Source organism: Mytilus galloprovincialis, chromosome 5 (genome assembly GCF_965363235.1).
Source record: "Mytilus galloprovincialis chromosome 5, xbMytGall1.hap1.1, whole genome shotgun sequence".
NCBI lineage: Eukaryota > Metazoa > Mollusca > Bivalvia > Mytilida > Mytilidae > Mytilus > Mytilus galloprovincialis.
The window spans coordinates 37,370,724-37,390,917 of record NC_134842.1 but is presented as its reverse complement, the minus strand read 5'-3'; the positions used below and the strand labels follow the sequence as shown (position 1 = coordinate 37,390,917).

The following is a 20,194-nucleotide window of genomic DNA, read 5'->3' as shown; positions in this document are numbered from 1 at the left end:
TAAAGGACTATGGGTAATTTCATTGTTTGTACCCCAAAATGAAAATAACGTCACGTCATTGGTTGAATTTCCATTGTTTAGGACGTTTTTAACCAATCACGACGTTTTGGTGTACAGTTTTGAAAATATTACCCAGAATGCATTAGATTCTGAAACGGCGAATTATATCATAGACACTGACATTGCAAGGAAATATTTTGGTCGAACCACAATCAGACCGGTCATTTTTGAGACAAAACAGAAATGTCTATTATTGTTCTTTTTTTATTTCCCATCTGATATTACATTAAAAAATAGTCATCTTTGGTTCTGCATCAACCAATCTGTTGATCATCTTGTTACGACAATGTTTTCAAAGCTTGTTATTGCACATAAATCCTTCCTCTTTGCTGGTGATGATGATTCACTACCTATAGGATACTGGTGGTATGTGTAGTTCTTCTTTGAAGTTACACAGAAATGGATGAAGCTGGAAAGAGCGATTACAGATTAATACTGTAAACCAACTTATTTTCGCAAGTGATTTATTTTCGCGACATTCTCGAGTAGTAAAATAACACGAATATTAATCATCCCGAATATGTAATACTTGGATCATTCCTTATTTAACTTCAGAAAATCGTGAGATTAAATAGCCGCAAAGTGGTCTAGGAAGGGTCAAACTCGAAATTAAGTATCCGCGAAAATAAGTTGGTTTACAGTATTCTAATAGCAAAATTTTACAAGAAATATTCCTCTGTTAGTTTGTGTTAAAATAGTCGCTTATAAATTTAAAGAGTGAAATTTACACCTTATCCTCACAAGTGGTTTTTTTTAAGACTTTTTTTATAGGAATGCTCCAACTTTATACTTTATAACAAATACTCTGGTTCTAAATAACAAAAAAATGTTATTTGTTAGAAAAAGATCTTCTAGCATGAATTTATGTTTGGTTTTTTTTTTGGCTTCCAAAATTTTGTGTCCTCTATTTTTAGTATAAGATTCTTTTTTCAAAATATTCAAAATATTCCTATTTACCTAATAGGATACATATGATGATTTTTAAGACACAGCTTAAACAAGTGAAACTGCGAGCTACTGCTCACTGATGATACCCCCGCCGCAAGTGGATAATATTAATAGTGTAAAAATATTCAAGTGTTCGGTAAACAGGAAGTTGTCAAGTGATGAATCTGAAAACGCATCACACGGTATAGCTGACTTATATAAATCCTGAAACCAAATTTCAGAAATCCTTGTATTGTAGTTCCTGAGAAAAATGTGACGAAAATTTTCAACTTGGCTGTCATGTGTAAAATCATACAAGTGTTCGGTAAACAGGAAGTTGTCTAGTGATGAATCTGAAAACGCATCACACGGTATGGCTGACATATATAAATGTTGATACCAAATTACAGAAAGGGTGGATGTGTAGTTCCTGAGAAAAATGTGACGAAAATTTTCAACTTGGCTATCATGTGTAAAATCATACAAGTGTTCGGTAAACAGGAAGTTGTCAAGTGATCAATCTGAAAACGCATCACACGGTATAGCTGACTTAGATAAACCCTGAAACCAAATTTCAGAAATCCTTGTATTGTAGTTCCTGAGAAAAATGTGACGAAAATTTTCAACTTGGCTATCATGTGTAAAATCATACAAGTGTTCGGTAAACAGGAAGTTGTCAAGTGATGAATCTGAAAACGCATCACACGGTATGGCTGACATATATAAATGTTGATATTAAATTACAGAAAGGGTGGATGTGTAGTTCCTGAGAAAAATGTGACGAAAGTTTCATGGGACGGACTGACTGACGGACTGACGGACAGACAGAGGTAAAACAGTATACCCCCCCTTTTTTAAAGCGGGGGTATAATAATAAATATAATAGATTTTGTCATGAAGTACCAGTAAATTCAATGTGTTGATAAATTAATGAAAGGCATAGGGAATATATATTATGTCATCTATTTCAATGTTAGTTTTAAAAAAAATATCAAAAAAACTCTTTCTGTACTAAAAACATGAAAAAGTTTAGATATATTAACATACTTCTGTCTGTTCATTACTGTTTGCCTGTAATCTGTTCAGTTCCATTTCATACTGCTGTACTGTACTGTTAGAAAAAAAACAATGTTTGTAAGAGAAAAATGACAACAAAATTATTTTCTAATCATGCCATTTATGAGCGGCATCTAAAACATGTTAATAGGTTTGTTCTTATGGTGTGCTGTAACACTACTGTCCTAGGTGTGGGTATTGTTGAGTGCTCACAAACATGTTTAACCCTGCCACATTCTTTATGTGACTGTCCTGAGTCAAGAACATATTGTTCATTGATTGTGGTTGGTTCATGTCTGTCATGTTTGTTTTTCGCAAACTGTTTTGAAAAAATTAAGCCTTTACTTTTCTCATTTTGTAGACGAATATAGGGCTTTTCTCTTTGATGAAGGCTGTACAGTGACCTATAATTGCTTATATCTGCTTCATTTTAGCTCTGGTGGACTATTGTCTAATTGTCAATCATACCACTTCTACTTTTTGCAATGTCAACAATTGGAGTGCTCCTGGCATCCATGTGCATGTCAGTAGCTAGTTCTCATTTACTAATTATAAAATTCATGATTGATATTGTGACACTTTTAAATCAAGTATCTATTTTTGCCACCGTCATGGATATATATTCATCAGCATATATTTTTTTAATTTTCAAACATTTAGACAAACATCACTTTCTTAGTAATGGACTTGCTTAAAACATTTGATCTAATTCTTAAAAGACATATTAAAGAAAAATTATACAGTAATATTAATTCATTAATAAAAGAATCTTTAATTATGCCAGGGGGGATAACATTTGCACAAATAACAGGTAAATCAAGGGGACATACATGTAATTACACATAAGAAATTACTGAAAAATAAACATTTTGTCGACCAGTAAATGGAACTGTAATATGAAACTGACAACTGAAACAAGATCTACAGAATTGACCACTATTTTTATGAAAATAGATGATGTTGCCAGTATAAGGCATAAATGACGAAGAAAACAATTGCTTTGCTCCAACTTACTAATGTTATGAGACAAAAGAGAAAAAAACGTTTGTAACAAATGAAGTGCAGATATTTTTTATACATCTACCTATTACTTCAGCTTATCACCTTCATGGTAGTGTTTTGATACTTATTCTGGTCATTTGTATTACTGGTAATGACCAGAAGCTCCGCAGGGTGCAGCTTTATATGACCGCAGAGGTCAAACCCTGAATGGTTGGGGCTAGTATGGACACAACATTCAAGCTGAATATAGCTCTAAATTTGGATTGTGATAAAATAGTTGACACAGCATAGGTTTCTGACACAGAATGAATGTGGTCTAATGAACTTAAATTTTTTTTTTGCTTTTGAGCAATGCACTATGCTGTTGAATATTAATCCTCTCAAAAAAAAATATTTGATGAAATTTTCTTTTTTTTTTCTGAAATCTGAAATGAGAAAATTGGACCCCCTCCCCCCCAATTTTGTTTCACCTCCCCCTTTCCCTCATTCCAAAAATGATCTCAATTCAAATTTCTAATGGAGTTTGCAACAATAGCTTCTCATTTAAATACATCATAAAATATTAAAATATAAAATGTCATACAGTCATGGTTAAAATTAATATTAATCAAAAGTAACTGAAAATGGAGAATGTGTCCAAAGAGACACAGATGATGCCCCCGCTAGCATATAACATTATAAAGGGACATAACTCAAGAACTGTAAAAGTGAAGCTGCCAAAAATTGAACTTAAACTGAGTTTAGAGGTAATAAGCATTTTATACACATTTCATCAAATTTAGTTGAGACAAACTTAAGTTAAGAGAAAAGAAACTAAAAAATTCTTCAATTTTTCCATTTGTAAACCCTAGAATGGTAATCTAAGTGCTTGTAATCACTGAATGGTAAAGACTGCTTGAATTTATCAGTTGGTAGTAAAGTGAATATTGCATTGTATATTATATATAGGATTGATTTAAGTTGATTCAACGACTATTCTGGACAAAGAAAGATAACTCCCAATTTTCAAAGAAGATTTCATAAAGCATTGGTTTTAGGTGATTCAACAACCATTCTGGGAAAAGAAAGGAGTAGGTCCGGTAATGACCGATTTTGGCCTCAAATTTCAGGTTCGTCTGACGAAAGATTTTGACCACTTTTTAAATACTTAAGTGTCTATTTTATTTGAATTAATTATTTTATGGGAAAGATTTTAAAAAAAGCCAAAAAGGGGTCTTACTGAACTTACTCCTTTATTGTCTTGAAACTACAAAAAAGCTTGTTTTTGGTCCCTTTTTGGTCCTTTTTTCCTAGACTGTGTGCCCCATAACCCACAAAATATATCCCAACCTTTGACTTATTGTATTAAACATTGTGGTACAATTTTAGAACAATTGAAAGATTTATACATAACTTTTTGTACTAATACAAGATAAATGCTAGTTTTGGGCCCCTTTGAACCCCTAATTCCTAAACCTTAGGGACCATAACCCCCAAAATTAATCCCAAGCTTCCTTTTGTGGTTATAAACGTTGCATTAAAATTCTATTGATTTCTATTTACTTATACTAATGTTATTTTCCGGGAAACATCCGTCTTTGGACAACGGTGACCATGACGACGATGAGACGTGATACCAATATATGAACGCAAAAATTTTTGCGGTTGTATAAAAAGGTGCATGTAACCTATAATGTGGTATATTTTGTAAGACATTTTCCAAAAATTATTGATTTAAATCAAGCACTAGCTTATCCTCCACCAATAAAACTTCTTGTCATGAGATTGTTTTTATTCTGTTTTGGGCCTAGACACTGAATTTCTATGACTATTTCTAATAAATGTTTGTTGTTTTTAAATAAAAGTATATTGTTGGAAAAAACTGACAATCTCTTATCAGTTCATCATATGCTTTTAATTATCAAATCTTACTTTTCTTCCTCTCTAACAACTTCTTCTAGAATTTCTTCATGGTTAGCAACATTCTGTGATTCTCCTGCAGCTGTTCTCTACAATATTTTTTTAGACTAGTTATCAAAGGTACCAGGATTATAATTTAGTACGCCAGACGAGCGTTTCGTCTACATAAGACTCATCAGTGACGCTCATGTGTCATGTAAAACAACTCTGTTTATAAAAGGCAATGTGTCATAATCATTTCTCGTTTATTTTATTATCGTAAATTAAGGTTATCGGTTCTCTTTTGAATTTGTTTGAATTTTTTTCATGTTACTGCCTACTTTTATTTACTATACAGTATGGGCTTGTTCATTGTTGAAGGTCCTATGGTATGAATGCCAATAAGACAACTATCTTATTATTAGTTAGTGTATGGCATCAGATATATTTCTGAACCATTTTTGTAAGATCACTTTACCAGCATTTGGTTCAAATAGCATTTGCCCTTTCTTAGAAACTGAAACCCCTAAATATAACAATCTTATAAAAGTAAAAATGACGGTTGGTTTGCAAGGTCAACAGTATGACTTTTTAATCTGATAAGATATGTGTATTTCTTGGCTTGAAAGATATTGTAACCTGTCAGAAATTGTGTAACTTGACAAGTGTGATTGGTTGTCTATATTGATTCAAACCTGGCAGACTTCATGGATATCAAAATGTGACATTTTCTTGTCAAATGTAAATTTCTTAGGTAATTTGCAATCTACATGGTTTCAGAGCATGGTTGTTTCCTTTAAAAGTTACATGGTATCCCTTACTTGTGAAAACAAACATTTACTGATGTAATGAATTTGATTTAGATCTTAAATGTGGGAGACCTTGTTGGATGGTAATAATGGGGGTACCTTCATGACAAGTAACAGTAAAAAATTCTTGCCAAATTTCTTTTCGACGATAAAAAAATCAGCTGATTTTGACACATCATGTTATTTTTTTTCCAAATATGACAATAAAGATAATTATTTGGGACCTCTGACCAATCTCGATAAGGATATTTTGAAAAATCACAGTAAAATTTTAACCAATTTGATGCTACCAGTAGCCGAAAATGTTTTTACCATTATCTGTGTAATTTTCTTGATGTCTCCATAACTCTTCACTGGTGCTCTTAGTTTTTTCAACTGATCTTTAATGCTAAAAAAAGAAAGCAGTGATTTAATATTAGCCCAGCATGTCTAGATCTACACCATGTATTAATTTAAAGGAAGGGAAATTAGAAATGAAGGGAGACAATTAGGGCATAGAGGAAGTGTTTTTCCAAAGAAAATTAATATTAAGTTTAGACAAATCTGATTCAAAGTTAAGTGTGAAATTTGATTGATTGATTAATAGGCTATTGTTGTTTAACCGCCAATGGCAAATATCATAAGTATATTCAGGATGAAGTATGAATATAAAAAGGTTGTGACCAACAATACAAAGGAAGTCAAATTAATAAATCTTGATTTTGTGATAGGGACCCAACAAGTTGCCATATACATGTATGATGAACAGTATGAAAAAGATCTACATACACCCATGTACATGTATGCATATTGAAATTGATTCAAGAATAAAATGGAATATTGTAGATGGAATTACAACAGTAATCATAAATAATGATATGCAGAAAAATGTGTAGATTGATGCACTATGGCTTTTAAAAAGTTGTATGAAGTTTAATTGATGAAGTCCCATAACTCTTGAAAGGTCAACATTTTTAAAAATCATGTAGGCCAAGTTCGGATGGAACTAGAGTTCTGACTAGAGTTCCATATGAACGGTAAATAATTTTGAAGAGTAAGGTCTCTAGATTACTGGAAGTACAAGGCCCCTACTCTGAATATGTTTCCATTAAAATTTGATTGGATTGACGTCATAACATCCGGGATATCAAGTCGATCTCTAGGAACCCTGCCACAACCCAGGGTTCCTCGAGTGTTAATGGCGGGAAAGCTATATCCAATCATAACAGGTGTTATATTTGACCATGTCAATTCCATCTACTCTAGATATCCATCCGAACTTGGCAGTAGAGATGCACAGACAGATATAGGGCATCTACTTAATATCTATATTTCATAAAAAAAAAAAAGGCATTGATCTATATGAATAAGTCTAATTTGTTACAAGTTGTGGGTCAATAAAGTTTTTCAACTACAGGTTTACTTACCCTTTAACTGTTTCAGACAATAAATCCTGTAAGTCATCAACATCATGTCCTTCATTTGTTGCTTTGGACAATATAATTCTTAAAGTAAAACATGAAAAATTGTATATCTATCATAAAATATCTATGGCATAATTTGTATGATTAGTATGCTGCACAAGGCTACAATGATAGGTCACATGGCCATTGAGGCAAATGAACATGAGCATTATTGAACCTGTAATTTGGCTTAAGGTGGTACCCAACACTTTCACTAAAATTAATTTGGCTCGTTTAATTTTCATAAAATTTTGTCAAAGTATTTACTTTGACACTTTAACAAAAATATAAAAATTTTAAAAAATTTTAACCAACCGTTTTGTCAGAAAAATTACACTGGTTATATAGCAATTTACCAACCACAAATTTTAATCATTGAGAAGCTTCATATTCCTTTTACAACACAACGTAATTAAAACGTTTAGCTGACTTTACAGAGTTATCTCCCTGTAGTGTTAGGTACCACCTTAAAATACAGAGCTTATAAGCAACATAAAGTCCTAAAAAATATTATAAGAATCATGGTAAGATGATCAGAAAAAACTTATTTTTGCATTTGAATGGAGCATTCTTTATGTGCCTGTCCCAAGCAAGGAGTGTATAATCAAGTGAATTTTGTTGGTTGCTGTCTACAATTATTAAATAAAAGTTCTTTTATAAATGGTGTCACATTTTGTCGAATTTGCCATCAGGCCTACCATAGCTTACTACATATATGACATATATATATACTGTATGGATTTTGTTCAATTGTTTAATCATACACTCTATTCAACAAATGTGTTTAAACTATGATAGTAACATTACACTATCTTAAAATAAGTGGCATTTAACTAACCAGTGATCTTTCTGTGACATATTGGTGTTAAACTTACCTTACACCTGTTTCTAAACATTCACTGATATAATCTTGTGTTGACGGATGGATTACTTTCCATTTCTTGGTTTGCTTCCCAGTAAATGTCTTTTTCTTTACTGAAAAGAATGTGGAGAACTTTATTGAAACACTGAATATGTACTTTTTTAAAGATAGTTTTGTCTATGAACTTTATTTCAGTAACAGAAAGTATTCCCAGATCTTAACCTTGTGTATTTCATGTTTTTGTTTTATATTTGTATTGATCTGATGAGTGAAGCCCTTTTCATCTGATTCTTATATTGTTTTCTTATGCTGTACTGCAAATATTATATATTCTACTCTTTACTATTAGTGTTATCAAGTGTATATAGTTTTAAATCTTATTTTTGAAATTTACATATATAATTATATTATTTTGTTTTTTTTATTGTTTATTTTCCTGGTTACCTTGAAAATTAAAACAAAATTTTAAAGTCAACACATGGTGAATAATCTTCAATTAATGGAGGAGCACTAGAAACTTAAAGAAGAAGAATTTAGTGGATGTCGTTTGTTGCTGTACATCTGTATATATATCATATTTGTTGCTATGCAGTAAGTTTTGCTCATTGTGGTGACATATAGTTGTTAATTTTTAAAAAGGAATTCACATACATGTACTAGGTAGCCCTCAAACATGGCAACAAAAAGGAAATTACTCTTTTTTTAAATTGTGTCATTAGAAACCTATCCTTACCATGTAGACCATACATACATGTGATGTATATCGAAAAGAGCTTTTTATGCCCCACCGCCCCACCTACGTTTTCTAGTCTGTATGTCGGTCTGTTCGTTCATCTGTCCATTCGTCTGTCCGTTTGTTCATCCGTCCATCCGTCCGTCCTTTCGTCCCACTTCAGGTTAAAGCTTTTGGTCAAGGTAGTTTTTGATGAAGTTGAAGTCCAATCAACTTAAACTCAGTACACATGTTCCCTATGATATGATCTTTCTAATTTTAATACCAAATTAGAGTTTTTACCCCAATTTCACGGTCTACTAAACATAGAAAATAATAGTGCAAGTGGGGCATCTGTGTAATAGGGACACATTCTTGTTTATGCACGTTTCAATATCTAATTAATTGAAATTGTTTTTGATAAAATTTCTTGACACTGAATTCTTAGCATTACACTCTCTCAAGTCTCTGGTTACAAATTACAATACACCTTATCACTATTTTGAAATATGTGCCAGTTAACCCAATAATTGGTTCCTTTTGAACTTTTGATGTCAAATAATTATCCCTTTTGTGGCATCAGATATATTATATTATAGTAAAATTGAGTTTATGATGTCAAAATTTTACAGGAACCTAAAGAGATATCCAGTAGTGAAAGACAAAAGCAACAACACAGGCGCTTGTTGTAAGCGATAAGCAGGGCTGCCAAATCTCATACATTTGCTTCATGAAAAGTTGGCAAAACTGGATAAGGACTATTCATACATGTGAAGGACTGTGAAACTCAGATCAGGAGATTTGGAAATTTTGGTCAGGAGATTAGGACTCAGATCAGGAGGTTTTTTATCGACATAAATTTTGTTGTAAATGTAACCGTATGATGTAGAAATTGTGTTTTTTCTTCAAAATCCATCAAATTGTAATATGTTTATAGTACCATTATTGCCTTTCTATTTGAATGAAATAAAATATTAAGAAGAATCTGTTTCTTGTTTTGTTTTGTTTTTGATAAATGATTGTTCACAGCTTGCAAATAAATCATTATATTTATTTATCTTATCTGTATAGATTTGTATTCATGACTCCATCTCCTTATCATTGGTAACTGTATCGACAAATAAGAAAGAAATATGCTCTACATGTATATTTGCAACATCATAAATTAATAAATCAAAGTGCTGGATAGCACCTCTGGAAAGTTTGCAACTGTATGTGTGTATTATTTCAAATAGGTCATGTAGGTTATAGACGTGTATTATTTCAAACATGTATTTAATCACAGTTTTGATTTTTCAAACTAAACCATTGTCTTGCCAGCAATTTCCAAAATTCACTTTGTATGCCCCATTTATGAGCATTATGTTTTCTGGTCTGTGCGTCCGTTCGTCCGTCTGTCCCATTCAGGTTAAAGTTTTTGGTCGAGGTAATTTTTGATGAATTTGAAGTCCAATCAATTTGAAACTTAGTACACACTAGAACACACCCGTGATATCTTGGGTCCGTGACTGAATTAAAGTATATAACTATAGATGGGTAAGCCTTATTTTAGTATTGGGATTGTCATCTGATAAAGTCATGCCGAATATAAGATGCACAGTTTTCTCTGCTTTCAAAATCTTTCTGTTTGAATCCGTCAATTATTAGTAATATTAATTATTTGGAAAACAAAAGGTCCTGGAATTGAGTATTTTTTAAATCAACAGCATTGTCCTATATTTATTAATTTAGTTACAAATAAAGTTGAATTCTTTGATTCGCTGTTTTATGTCATGCCCGCTAACAAATTGAAAACTGTACCTATACGCCTTATTTTAAGTCCAGATTTTTAGTATTCGTATTGTCATCTTATAAAGTCTTACTGCTTAAAATACTACAATAGGGAACAATTTGACAATGATTGAATTTAGTAGTGTCAACCTTGTGATTATGACCCGTGTATATATAGCAAAATCCGAAATACACCGTTTGGTAGTGCGCCTGTCAGATGAGAAACGTACAGATAATGTAATAGGTAACAAGTGAATATACTATTGGTATTGGTATCGGATTCGACCCAGAATTCGGTAATTATTGGCAATATAAATTATGTGGAAAACAAAAGGGTCTGGAGTGGTGTAATTTTTAATCAACACTATTGTCCTATATTGGATATATATAAAATTGAATTCCTAGATATGTCATTTTTATCCCATGACGGCTGACAAATTGGACCTAGTTATTTTAGTATTATAGAGGATTGTCATCTGATAAGTCATGCCGATTATAGGGTGCACAGTTTTCTCTGCTTTCAAAATCTTTCTGTTTGAACCCGTCGACCTGGAACTTATCAATTATTGGTAATATTAATTACTGCTGACAAATTGGAACTCGTTATTTTAGTACTATAGATGTTCCCTATGATTTAATCTTTCTAATTTAAATGCCAAATTACAGTTTTTACTCCATTTTCACGGTCCACTGAACATAGAAAATGATAGTGTAGATGGGGCATGCGTGTACTATGGACACATTCTTGTTTATGCTTCTAAATCTAAAGACCGTTTTTATGTTCACCTGATAAATGTATAACCGAAGAAAGCTACAAGTCAAACTTGTATATAAGGGTATATATACTTGATAGGGTATACTGAAAATTTCACCCCTTTACATCTAGAATGGTAAAAGTGATGCCAACAAAATTCAAGCTTGACTTGCGTTTTGTGGTTATAAGCATTGTGTATAAGTTTCATAAAATTTGGTTCAGGCAAACTAAAGTAAAAATCAGTTTTGGGATGTATGGATGTACGTACAAGTAAGGGACATATTACATACTTTCAGAAAAAAAAAGGATAAAACTCAATATGGTGGGGCATAACAATAGTAGCATGACCTCAGGAATAAAAAGTTTATATACACTAGATTCATACAATGTTGATATGAGGTGCTTATAATCCTACAACACATTTTAGTTGCTGCTGTGTAATTACCATTGACACATGATTGAGGCAATGTTATTTGAAATTTTTTGTTTAAAGCCATTTATTTGATATACTAGTAATCATTGCATCAGTCTTAGGACGACACATTGTTAATTATACATGGTCAATCTTAAAGAATCATACTGCCCCAGGAATAAAGTGTGAGGATAAAAAGTTCTGGATCAGCCACGGCGTTGTTAAGCACTAAGAAAGTCATTTTGCTAGTACATGGACAAATGTTATTCAATCATTTTTTACAGCACTTGTCTTTAGCTTGATCTCGGTCTTGATACACTGAACTATTATATTCTAAGAAGTAGATGATGACTCGGTTGCTTTTAAATTATACGGATGCTATGATACTAATTGTCATTAAAACGTTTTTTCTGTTGTCTGTTGTCAGTTTGATATATATGCTGAACAAGTGAAGGCCCTCATATCCACATTGGAATAAGAAACAGTTAGTATTTAAATAACAGAAGTTTTCAAATGATGTTTGCTGGGAGCAGTATATCTAACATAATAATATATATATTCCTGATGTTTGGCATCAAAACTTTCAGATCGATGTCAGTTTTGACAAAAACAATGCACTTTTCTATTAAAGCCGGTATTTACCTTTACATGTTCTTGGTGCGAGATATAAGCCATATAATTATCGATTATTTTTACATTCTATCACCTGTGTATTGTTAAATAAATCAAACCATTATCACTTGTCAATTATCTGACAACTTGGTCAAATATCAACTTGTTCTCGCATACCGGACTCTTTCGATATTCTCGGGCTTTTACTTATTCAATAATAAACAGTTGTAAATATCATACATAGTAAAAAATAGTGCGGGAAAATGTTCATTCATGAAATATTCATGAATGAAACGCTGTCTCGCGTAGATTTCTTTTGATTTTCTCTTCAGCCAATGGCCGATCCGCAAAGTAGTGTTTGTGATACTTATTTGCAAAATGAAGTTAAATTCATCTGAATTGTCGGTGAACATTCATTTCTTTTTTTATTCAAGCTGTAATCTTTTCAAAAGAGTAGCAACTCAAAATATCCAAGAATCAGAATTCAAACACTAGTACATGTACTACATTATTTTGGAGCAGAACATTGCGATAGTCTGTCTCACTGGAAGTTGAGGCCGACGCCTATGGAAAGTAGCTATAGCAAGCTATAGCAAACTTTCCAAAAAAAAACAATAGAACTGCATGGCTTTTAATCATTATGAAAGTCATATTTCTACAAAACTTAAAAAGACTTAAACAGTGTAAATGTTTTGCTATCTCTAGCTAAAACAATAAAATTTTAACATACTAACATCTACAATTCTCAATCCCAAGGTTTTAATAGGAAGTAAACTAACTAGGTTTTTTATTCATATTGTATATTCCAGTCACATTTTTATCAGACAGATTTACCATATAAACTTCAATTTAATCCTTAAAAGGAAATCTAGATTCATTGCTAAAATAATTTATAAATTTATATTTTTTTATTTGTCCCAAAACATTTATATTCATTTAATTACCATCCTTTTTATGATTATTTGATTAAAATATTAATCATTTATAGTCTTTTTACAATTTACATTTTTAAGGAGGCTCGAGGGTATAAAAAATTCAGAAAAAAATCAAACATTTGTTTTTCATTACAAATTTTATTTATTTCCTTTTGTAGTTGTTACTTTATCATATGGTACAAAAATCATTCAAAACAATCAATTCGTGTTGGCCCCAGATGACTTTCAAAATGTATACATCATTGAAAAAGTTCCAAATTATCTCCCTTTGGTGGAAAAATGCCATTTTTTGGCTCTAAAATTGAAATATCTTTTTCAGCTCATCGGTGACCTATCTTTTTTAATATAATTTCCATATAAGCTGTACTTAAACTAAATTATTGTAAAATTTTAGCGATTTCTGTAATAAATTTCTTTTTTTTATTTCGATATTACCTTTATTTCTCCTATTACTTCAACAGAAAAAAACCACCTTTACCAGACTATGCGAAATACGTCGGACCGTCGGACAAATCCGGTGAATAATGGATCGGTCTGGTAAAATTTTGTTGAATTCCGGTCCGAATGTCCGGTGTTTTTTTCATGGAACATTCTAGCAAAATTGCCAAACGATCTCAAATTCATTTTCATCTTTATTATTCACCACAGCGATGTTTATTTTGTTCAACCGCTAGCTTTATGCCGAACATCGACAACCAGTAATGTGTAAATCCGGGTAAAAACATATCTGACTGTCAAAAACAACAATGGATGCCATCATTGGCACAACCGGAAATGTAAATAAAACCGGATCAGATTCTGGGAACGGATAAGGATAATTCCGGGTTTGCCGATTTAAATACAATAAATGAATAAACATCCAAGCAGATCACAAAATTTAGCTATGAAATATAACCACAAGAATTGAAAACCAAAAGATATATGAAAAAGAAAGAAGAAACAGGAAATAATATTTTATACAGAAACTCTAGTAAATTATGTTTAGTTCACAAACATTGTCAAAATCCAATAAAATGGGACATTACTCTTCACTGAAATGCATTCAAGCAATTGTGCACAACTTTCATAACAATATCCCCTCTTGTTACATCATTTTGTTTTAATTTTTGCATTTCGGGGAGGAGTAGGGCACAACAAAGTCATATGTTTGTTGTTTTTTGTCGGATAATATACAATTAGATGTAAAAAAAAATTGGTCTGGTAAAATTTCATTCGGTCTGGTAAAGCTAGGATGCTTACCAGACCGAATGTCCTGTAAAAATAAAATTCATTCGCGTAGTCTGCTTTACAAAAATGTATGCTTCTTTCGAAGGCAGATTGTGAGCGCAAATGAACAGTGACCCCACTTTTTTATTTTATTTTTCTATTAACTATAAGATAAAGTTCATTTATAGAAAAATATAGAGAAATCCTATATAAATGATTTAGACCCGCCGACCCCCTTAAAGGCAAAATAACTGAAAACAGGATAAAACAAAGGGAAGTAACAAAAATGTATTTCAATTATTTCCAATACTCAAAGATTTTTTTAAACAACGGCAGTTAGCCAGAGGTAAACATCGTTAATTACCAGTATGTTTGACACCCAAGCAGTCAAGTGAAGCCATATAATTATACATCTTCTTTGATTTACAGGTAAAATTTAACACAGGTGTCAATTACACTCGTACTGTAGTAAGAAATGATCAAATATGGCATCCGAAAATTTTCATTCATGAAATATTTCATACACGGGAGTTTTTTCTCCTAAACAGGAGGACGGGAGGAGACCCCTGAAAACGGGATTATTGTACTCCAGTCGGGAGGTTCACATGTATGACTATTATTAAAGTGTATATCAACTGGTCAACATCACCAAACAAGGTTACAGGGGTGTCACTCAATCTATTCATTACCTAATGTTTCAAACTTTTTGGAGCTAATAAGACTCTTTCTTTTTACTTCAGATGCTGGAACAGTAAATTTGTGTATTGAAGTTTGCAAAGACTTATTTTTGCTAGAATTCTGGTTAGTTTTTATTTTTTTTGCTGTTTTCTTGTCATTCGCTTCTTCTGTATTTTTCCTTTTGGATGTTTTAGTTTTAGCCATACTCAGGTGTTGCTATGAAGTTAGATTCATGGCATGAAAGTGATTTCAATTTTCGCAGAAAATAATTGTTCAATGTCAATTTTCAACATGCTATACTGTTCCACTTTCACTTGATTTCAAACGCAGAACAGATGGGGGAAATCTAAAAAAACTAATTTTAGATACTAAAAAATACGGATTTCAATGTTTCAGCTGTCAAAGACCTACTACAAACAAGAGAAGTGGATTAGTATTTAGGTATAATGACAGGTAGTCATGTCAGTTCCATCAGCTGATAGCGAGAACACTTATGCAGTGACATATGCAGTCATTTCATGAAAAGAATAATTATTTCACCTGCACAGTCTAATATTTTTAATTTAGTTTAAATTCCTGTTCAAATTTCATCAGTACATCATGTTCACAGTTCATCAAAGATTTCTTCTGACATGATATATAAATCTTTGTAAATGTAATTGAGTTTCTAGAGCCTCATTAAGAACTTTTTTGGTGAGTGAGTGTCATCAGGTCATGGCCTAGCGAGGAAGCTTCATATTGTGTTCAGCGGCTGATATTTCATTGTATGATTGTACTATAAAATATAGAGAGTGTCATTCTCTATATAATTTAGCAGTGATTGCCGTGTAGAAGAAACTTGGAAAAAATGATAGTTAATAGCAAATACACTTTATTTATAATAGACGTATATGTTCATAGTACACAGATCGAAACACAAAAATCATGGAATTTCACAGAAAACAAAACTAGAGGCTCACAAGAGCCTGTGTCTCGCACCTTGGTCTATTGCAATAATTGCTTGAAATGATTGTCCTGTCTCAAAGTACCTATGACTTTTGATACCTTTTCTAAAATTCTTCAGACCTACAATCTTATACAATAATTCATCCTACAGCAATTAACATACTTTCAACCAAGCTCTAACTAAATGCCCACTATTTCGCAGGTGTGTTCTTAGACTAATAATTTTCATTACACATTTGATTTAATCAGGCAAAAAATAGCCTAGTATATGCAAATTATCAGCAAAATTTAAATATAGGATCACAACTGTATCGTATGCCCTTAAAGCCGTGACTTACCAGGTTTAATTTAGGTGAACGAAGACTATAATGGTATTTAGACTGGGCTAACTGGATAAACCTCTCGTAAATCTTATATATGCTAAATATACACCATTCTTGTGTATTTTATCTTACTATGTTAGATACTTACTTTATTACTTCATCTATCATTCTATCATCAGGCTAATCTGGTTTTATATTTTAATGTGATATCTTATTCAGTGACATTTGGTGCCAAAATATTTTTGATCAATTTATTTATTTGTGAAAATACTGAAATACTGAAATTATTATGACTCATATGACTATTATGAGATACTTTAATTCAGAATTGGTATTAAAGGTGTGAAAATATTATAAAGAGATAAAATGTAAGAATGAAATTATAAGAGTAATTGTTATCATCATGATCATGGTTATTATCTTTTATATTAATTAATGTGGATGTTGTCACTTTTCATGCTTATTGTTAAAGGTATGAAATGTCATTTTAAATAGAGTATTGCTGCAAATTTGTTTTGTTAATTGAGTATTATAATTATACATTTTCAAATTTTAGTATAAATATTGATTGTGAATTTGAACATATTCAGAAAGAACACCCAATTGAAAAGAGAACATACAAATATAGGCATGATTAAGATGGACACAGTAGGAGTTTTAATGTAATGCTGACATGGCTCATTGTATTGTTAGACTATTTAGTACTTTGGTTGGAATGAAATTCATACCTGCCAACATTTCAAAATGCCCATGAGGGTTTTATGTGCAAGATGGCTTTCATAGTCATAAAAAACCTTAAAAGGGGCCTTCTAATAAATTTTGATGTTGTATATTTGCATCTCCATATTTTGAAATACTATACCTATGGTAAAATTGATTGTTTTGTTTTATATCATTTGTATATTGAGGACAAAATTGATATTTCAAAACTTCTGTTTGCAAGCCTCCGATTGGATATTTGTTAACTGCACCCTAGTTCTGTCATTAAATTGGTAACCTTCACAAAATGCTTAAGACTTAAATGATTTTCTAATTATTTTACAAATAAAATCATGACCCTGTATCATAAGGCATGTAAGGGGAGCCAACCCAGTGCAGCAGGCCCTTTTTAACACATCCTTCCTTTTTAACTTAAGGTTTTGGCAGCAATCTGGTTTTAAATTGTACCAGTGTAAACTCAAGGTGCATTTGTCAGTCGTACATATCAAATAAGCTGCATTTCAAATAAAAGAAATATAAAAAGTTTAACCTTTATTTCAGGAGAAAGATTAATATAACCATGGAAGTTGATGAAGAAAACCAGCAGCAGTGTCCTCTATTGGATTCAAACATATGGAGAACCAGATCAACCGTCACTTCATGTAACAGCTTCATGTTGCAAAATAAAGTAGCTTGTGATATAACCTTCACACTAGGTTCTGAAGGTCAAGAGGTTGTGGCTCATAAATATGTGTTAATCAGCAGGTCACCAGTATTTTATGCAATGTTTTGTGGACCAGTAGCAGAGAGCTCTAATGTTATTAGTGTACCAGATATTGAACCTGATATATTTCAATTTTTATTAAGGTAAGTAGGGGAAACAAACAAATAAAACTCAAATATTCTTCTCAGTTCAGATTGGAATATCTAGGCATTTTTTATGCTAAACAATAAAATAGTAAAGTGACTTATTTTCACAGGTATTAAATGATGCTAATTTCAAAAGCCTAACCTGTTAGCAATTTTTTTAAAACTTTTTTCCGTGACTGTAATCATCCTGAAAGATCCAACTTTAATCAAAGAAATATTTATCGTAACTGTAATTGTTGAGCAGTATTGCATTAGTGTATAATTTTGAATCAAAAATTCTGTGATGCTTTTATTTTATTAAAAAGATTATGACAGATAAGGTTTTCACTAAAACAAAAGCTCACATTTTCAATTTTGATATCATTATATGTATGCTTCATTTCTTAAAATCACAAATGAATACATGTATCTTGCATTTTTGTTCATTGTTCACAAACACTTTAATGTACGAACAAATTTTTGAGTTTTCAATTTGAATTTCTATATTTCAGCTATCTGTATTGTGATAATGATTCTGTTGTTGATAGTGATTCTGTGATGGCACTGTTATATGCGGCAAAGAAATATTCTATTTATAGCCTTGAAGACGTGTGTAAACAATTCCTCAAAGACAACATCTGTTTTGACAATGCATGCCTTATTTTAGAACAATCCCATGCATTTGATGAGAAAGATTTATATGAAGAATGTCTGAAGTTTATATGGAAGAACGGTGAAGAAATATTAGAAATGAGCTGTGTTAAAGATCTCTGTGAGAAATGTATGCAAGATATCATTGCTTCTGATGCACTGAATGCCGATGAAAAGCTTGTTTATGAATGTGTTGTATCATGGTCAGAAATTCAATGTATAAAGAAAAAGATGGAAGTAAACGATCAAAACCAACGAGAAGTACTTAGTAACATTTTGTACTATGTAAGATTTCCGTTGATGCCCTTATCATATTTCGCTGATCATGTTTCAGAGAAACAAATATTATCACCTGAAGAAAAACTAAACTTATACAAGTACTTGTGTCAGAGCAGATCAGGTGCAGTAACTCCGTTTATTTCACGATATAGAAGTAAGAAAACAAGTTTACATTGCAAGAGGTTTAAAGGGATGGTTGATAGTAGTGATTGGGTCCAAAAGGGCAAAAAGGATGCTGTCTCATTCAGTTGTAGTGTTCCAATATTGATGCATGGAGTCTGCATGTACCGATCAGGACTTACTGGTGCCCCGTACGATATCAGATTAGAACTCTATGATGAAAGTGATAATCAGCTGACATGTGTACATCGTACAGAAGATACTATTGAAAGTACGGTTGAAGGGAGATTTCTGTTCCCTGTTTTATTTGATCAACCATTGAAAATCCTCTCATGCTCGTATTATACAATTGTTGTGAAAATGATTGGGCCGAAGAGTTTCTATGGTGAGCGTGGAAGGAAAAAAGTAGTATGTGGTAACGTTACATTTGAGTTTATCTCCGCACCAAATAGAAGTACAAACTCCACCAATGTGTTCACTGGTCAAATTCCTGTCATCTTATTTTCTCCATGGTTGTAAATGTTAATGGTCATGATGGTAGAAATTGATCAAATTACAAGCAAAGCTATAACAAGGGGTGGACATAGGATTTATATTTCAATGAGATTTGTTGACTTTTTATCACTTTCAATATTTCGTCGATAAAAGTGTTCAATTCAAATTTATCAGATTGTGAGACATTCATGATTGCTAATTAAAAATGATGTTTTTTTTCTCTCTTTCACTTGAACAAACAATACCAAAAGGAAGAATAAAAATGACATTTTACATATTTAATAAAAAATTAGTAAACTTTCGTTTTAGTCCCAAAATTCTAACAAATAAACTTTGCCATTACATAAAAAAAATAATGAATAATGATTATGTCTCTTACTTTTTATCAAACAAGAGGCTCATAGATGATATTTATCCAAGAAATAATGTTTAACAGTGTAATTTTTCAGGATGATTCAAAATTTTATGTTGTTTTTTTTGGGGGGTTGAAACCTGAAAATGTTGTTTTTTTGTTTTTTACTCTATTTTTTTAAGGTTTTTTATATACATTGTTGTTGTTTCTTTAATTTTTATTGGGAATCTCATGCTTGAAATTTTGAGTCTGGTTTTGCCTAGCTCTCATAGGATACGACATGAAATATGTTTGTCAAAAAAAAGAGGCAACTTACTTGAATGACAATTTAGGCAAGTTAGGTCATAAATTTATTCCAAATTTAAC

General features: G+C 31.8%; 2 protein-coding genes across 4 annotated transcripts; one reads left to right on the top strand and one right to left on the bottom strand.

Moving 5' to 3' along the window:
* Positions 1–253: 253 nt before the first annotated feature.
* On the bottom strand, positions 254–15,427 carry LOC143075744 (uncharacterized). The gene is made up of 7 exons (XM_076251303.1): positions 15,127–15,427; positions 8,050–8,149; positions 7,139–7,216; positions 6,045–6,120; positions 4,957–5,033; positions 2,035–2,098; positions 254–469 (listed from the first exon to the last, which is right to left on the bottom strand). The coding sequence occupies exons 1-7, from the start codon at positions 15,317–15,319 to the stop codon at positions 407–409; spliced, it is 651 nt and encodes a 216-aa protein (XP_076107418.1). The 5' UTR covers positions 15,320–15,427; the 3' UTR covers positions 254–406.
* Positions 15,428–15,487: 60 nt separating this feature from the next.
* Positions 15,488–19,990, top strand: LOC143075743 (BTB/POZ domain-containing protein 6-like). Of its 3 annotated transcripts, none has more exons than XM_076251301.1 (3): positions 15,488–15,556; positions 17,644–17,949; positions 18,444–19,990. In XM_076251301.1, the coding sequence occupies exons 2-3, from the start codon at positions 17,663–17,665 to the stop codon at positions 19,498–19,500; spliced, it is 1,344 nt and encodes a 447-aa protein (XP_076107416.1). In that variant the 5' UTR covers positions 15,488–15,556; positions 17,644–17,662; the 3' UTR covers positions 19,501–19,990. The 3 variants fall into 3 exon arrangements, with proteins under 3 accessions (XP_076107416.1, XP_076107417.1, XP_076107415.1); XM_076251302.1 differs by having other exon boundaries at positions 15,501–15,568; XM_076251300.1 differs by lacking the exon at positions 15,488–15,556 and adding an exon at positions 16,959–17,045.
* Positions 19,991–20,194: the final 204 nt, after the last annotated feature.

What these genes read in the sequence shown, in the direction of transcription:
- LOC143075744 (XM_076251303.1), bottom strand. Translation starts at nt 15,319, where the DNA reads ATGGCTAAAACTAAAACATCCAAAAGGAAAAATACAGAAGAAGCGAAT. An exon ending in AGAAAATTACACAGATAATG is followed by an intron (nt 5,034 to 6,044) that starts GTAAAAACATTT and finishes AAAATATTGTAG; the next exon opens with AGAACAGCTGCAGGAGAATC. An exon ending in GTTGTTAGAGAGGAAGAAAA is followed by an intron (nt 2,099 to 4,956) that starts GTAAGATTTGAT and finishes TTTTTCTAACAG; the next exon opens with TACAGTACAGCAGTATGAAA.
- LOC143075743 (XM_076251300.1), top strand. Translation starts at nt 17,014, where the DNA reads ATGATTAAGATGGACACAGTAGGAGTTTTAAT. An exon ending in GACACAGTAGGAGTTTTAAT is followed by an intron (nt 17,046 to 17,643) that starts GTAATGCTGACA and finishes CCTTTATTTCAG; the next exon opens with GAGAAAGATTAATATAACCA. An exon ending in ATATTTCAATTTTTATTAAG is followed by an intron (nt 17,950 to 18,443) that starts GTAAGTAGGGGA and finishes TCTATATTTCAG; the next exon opens with CTATCTGTATTGTGATAATG.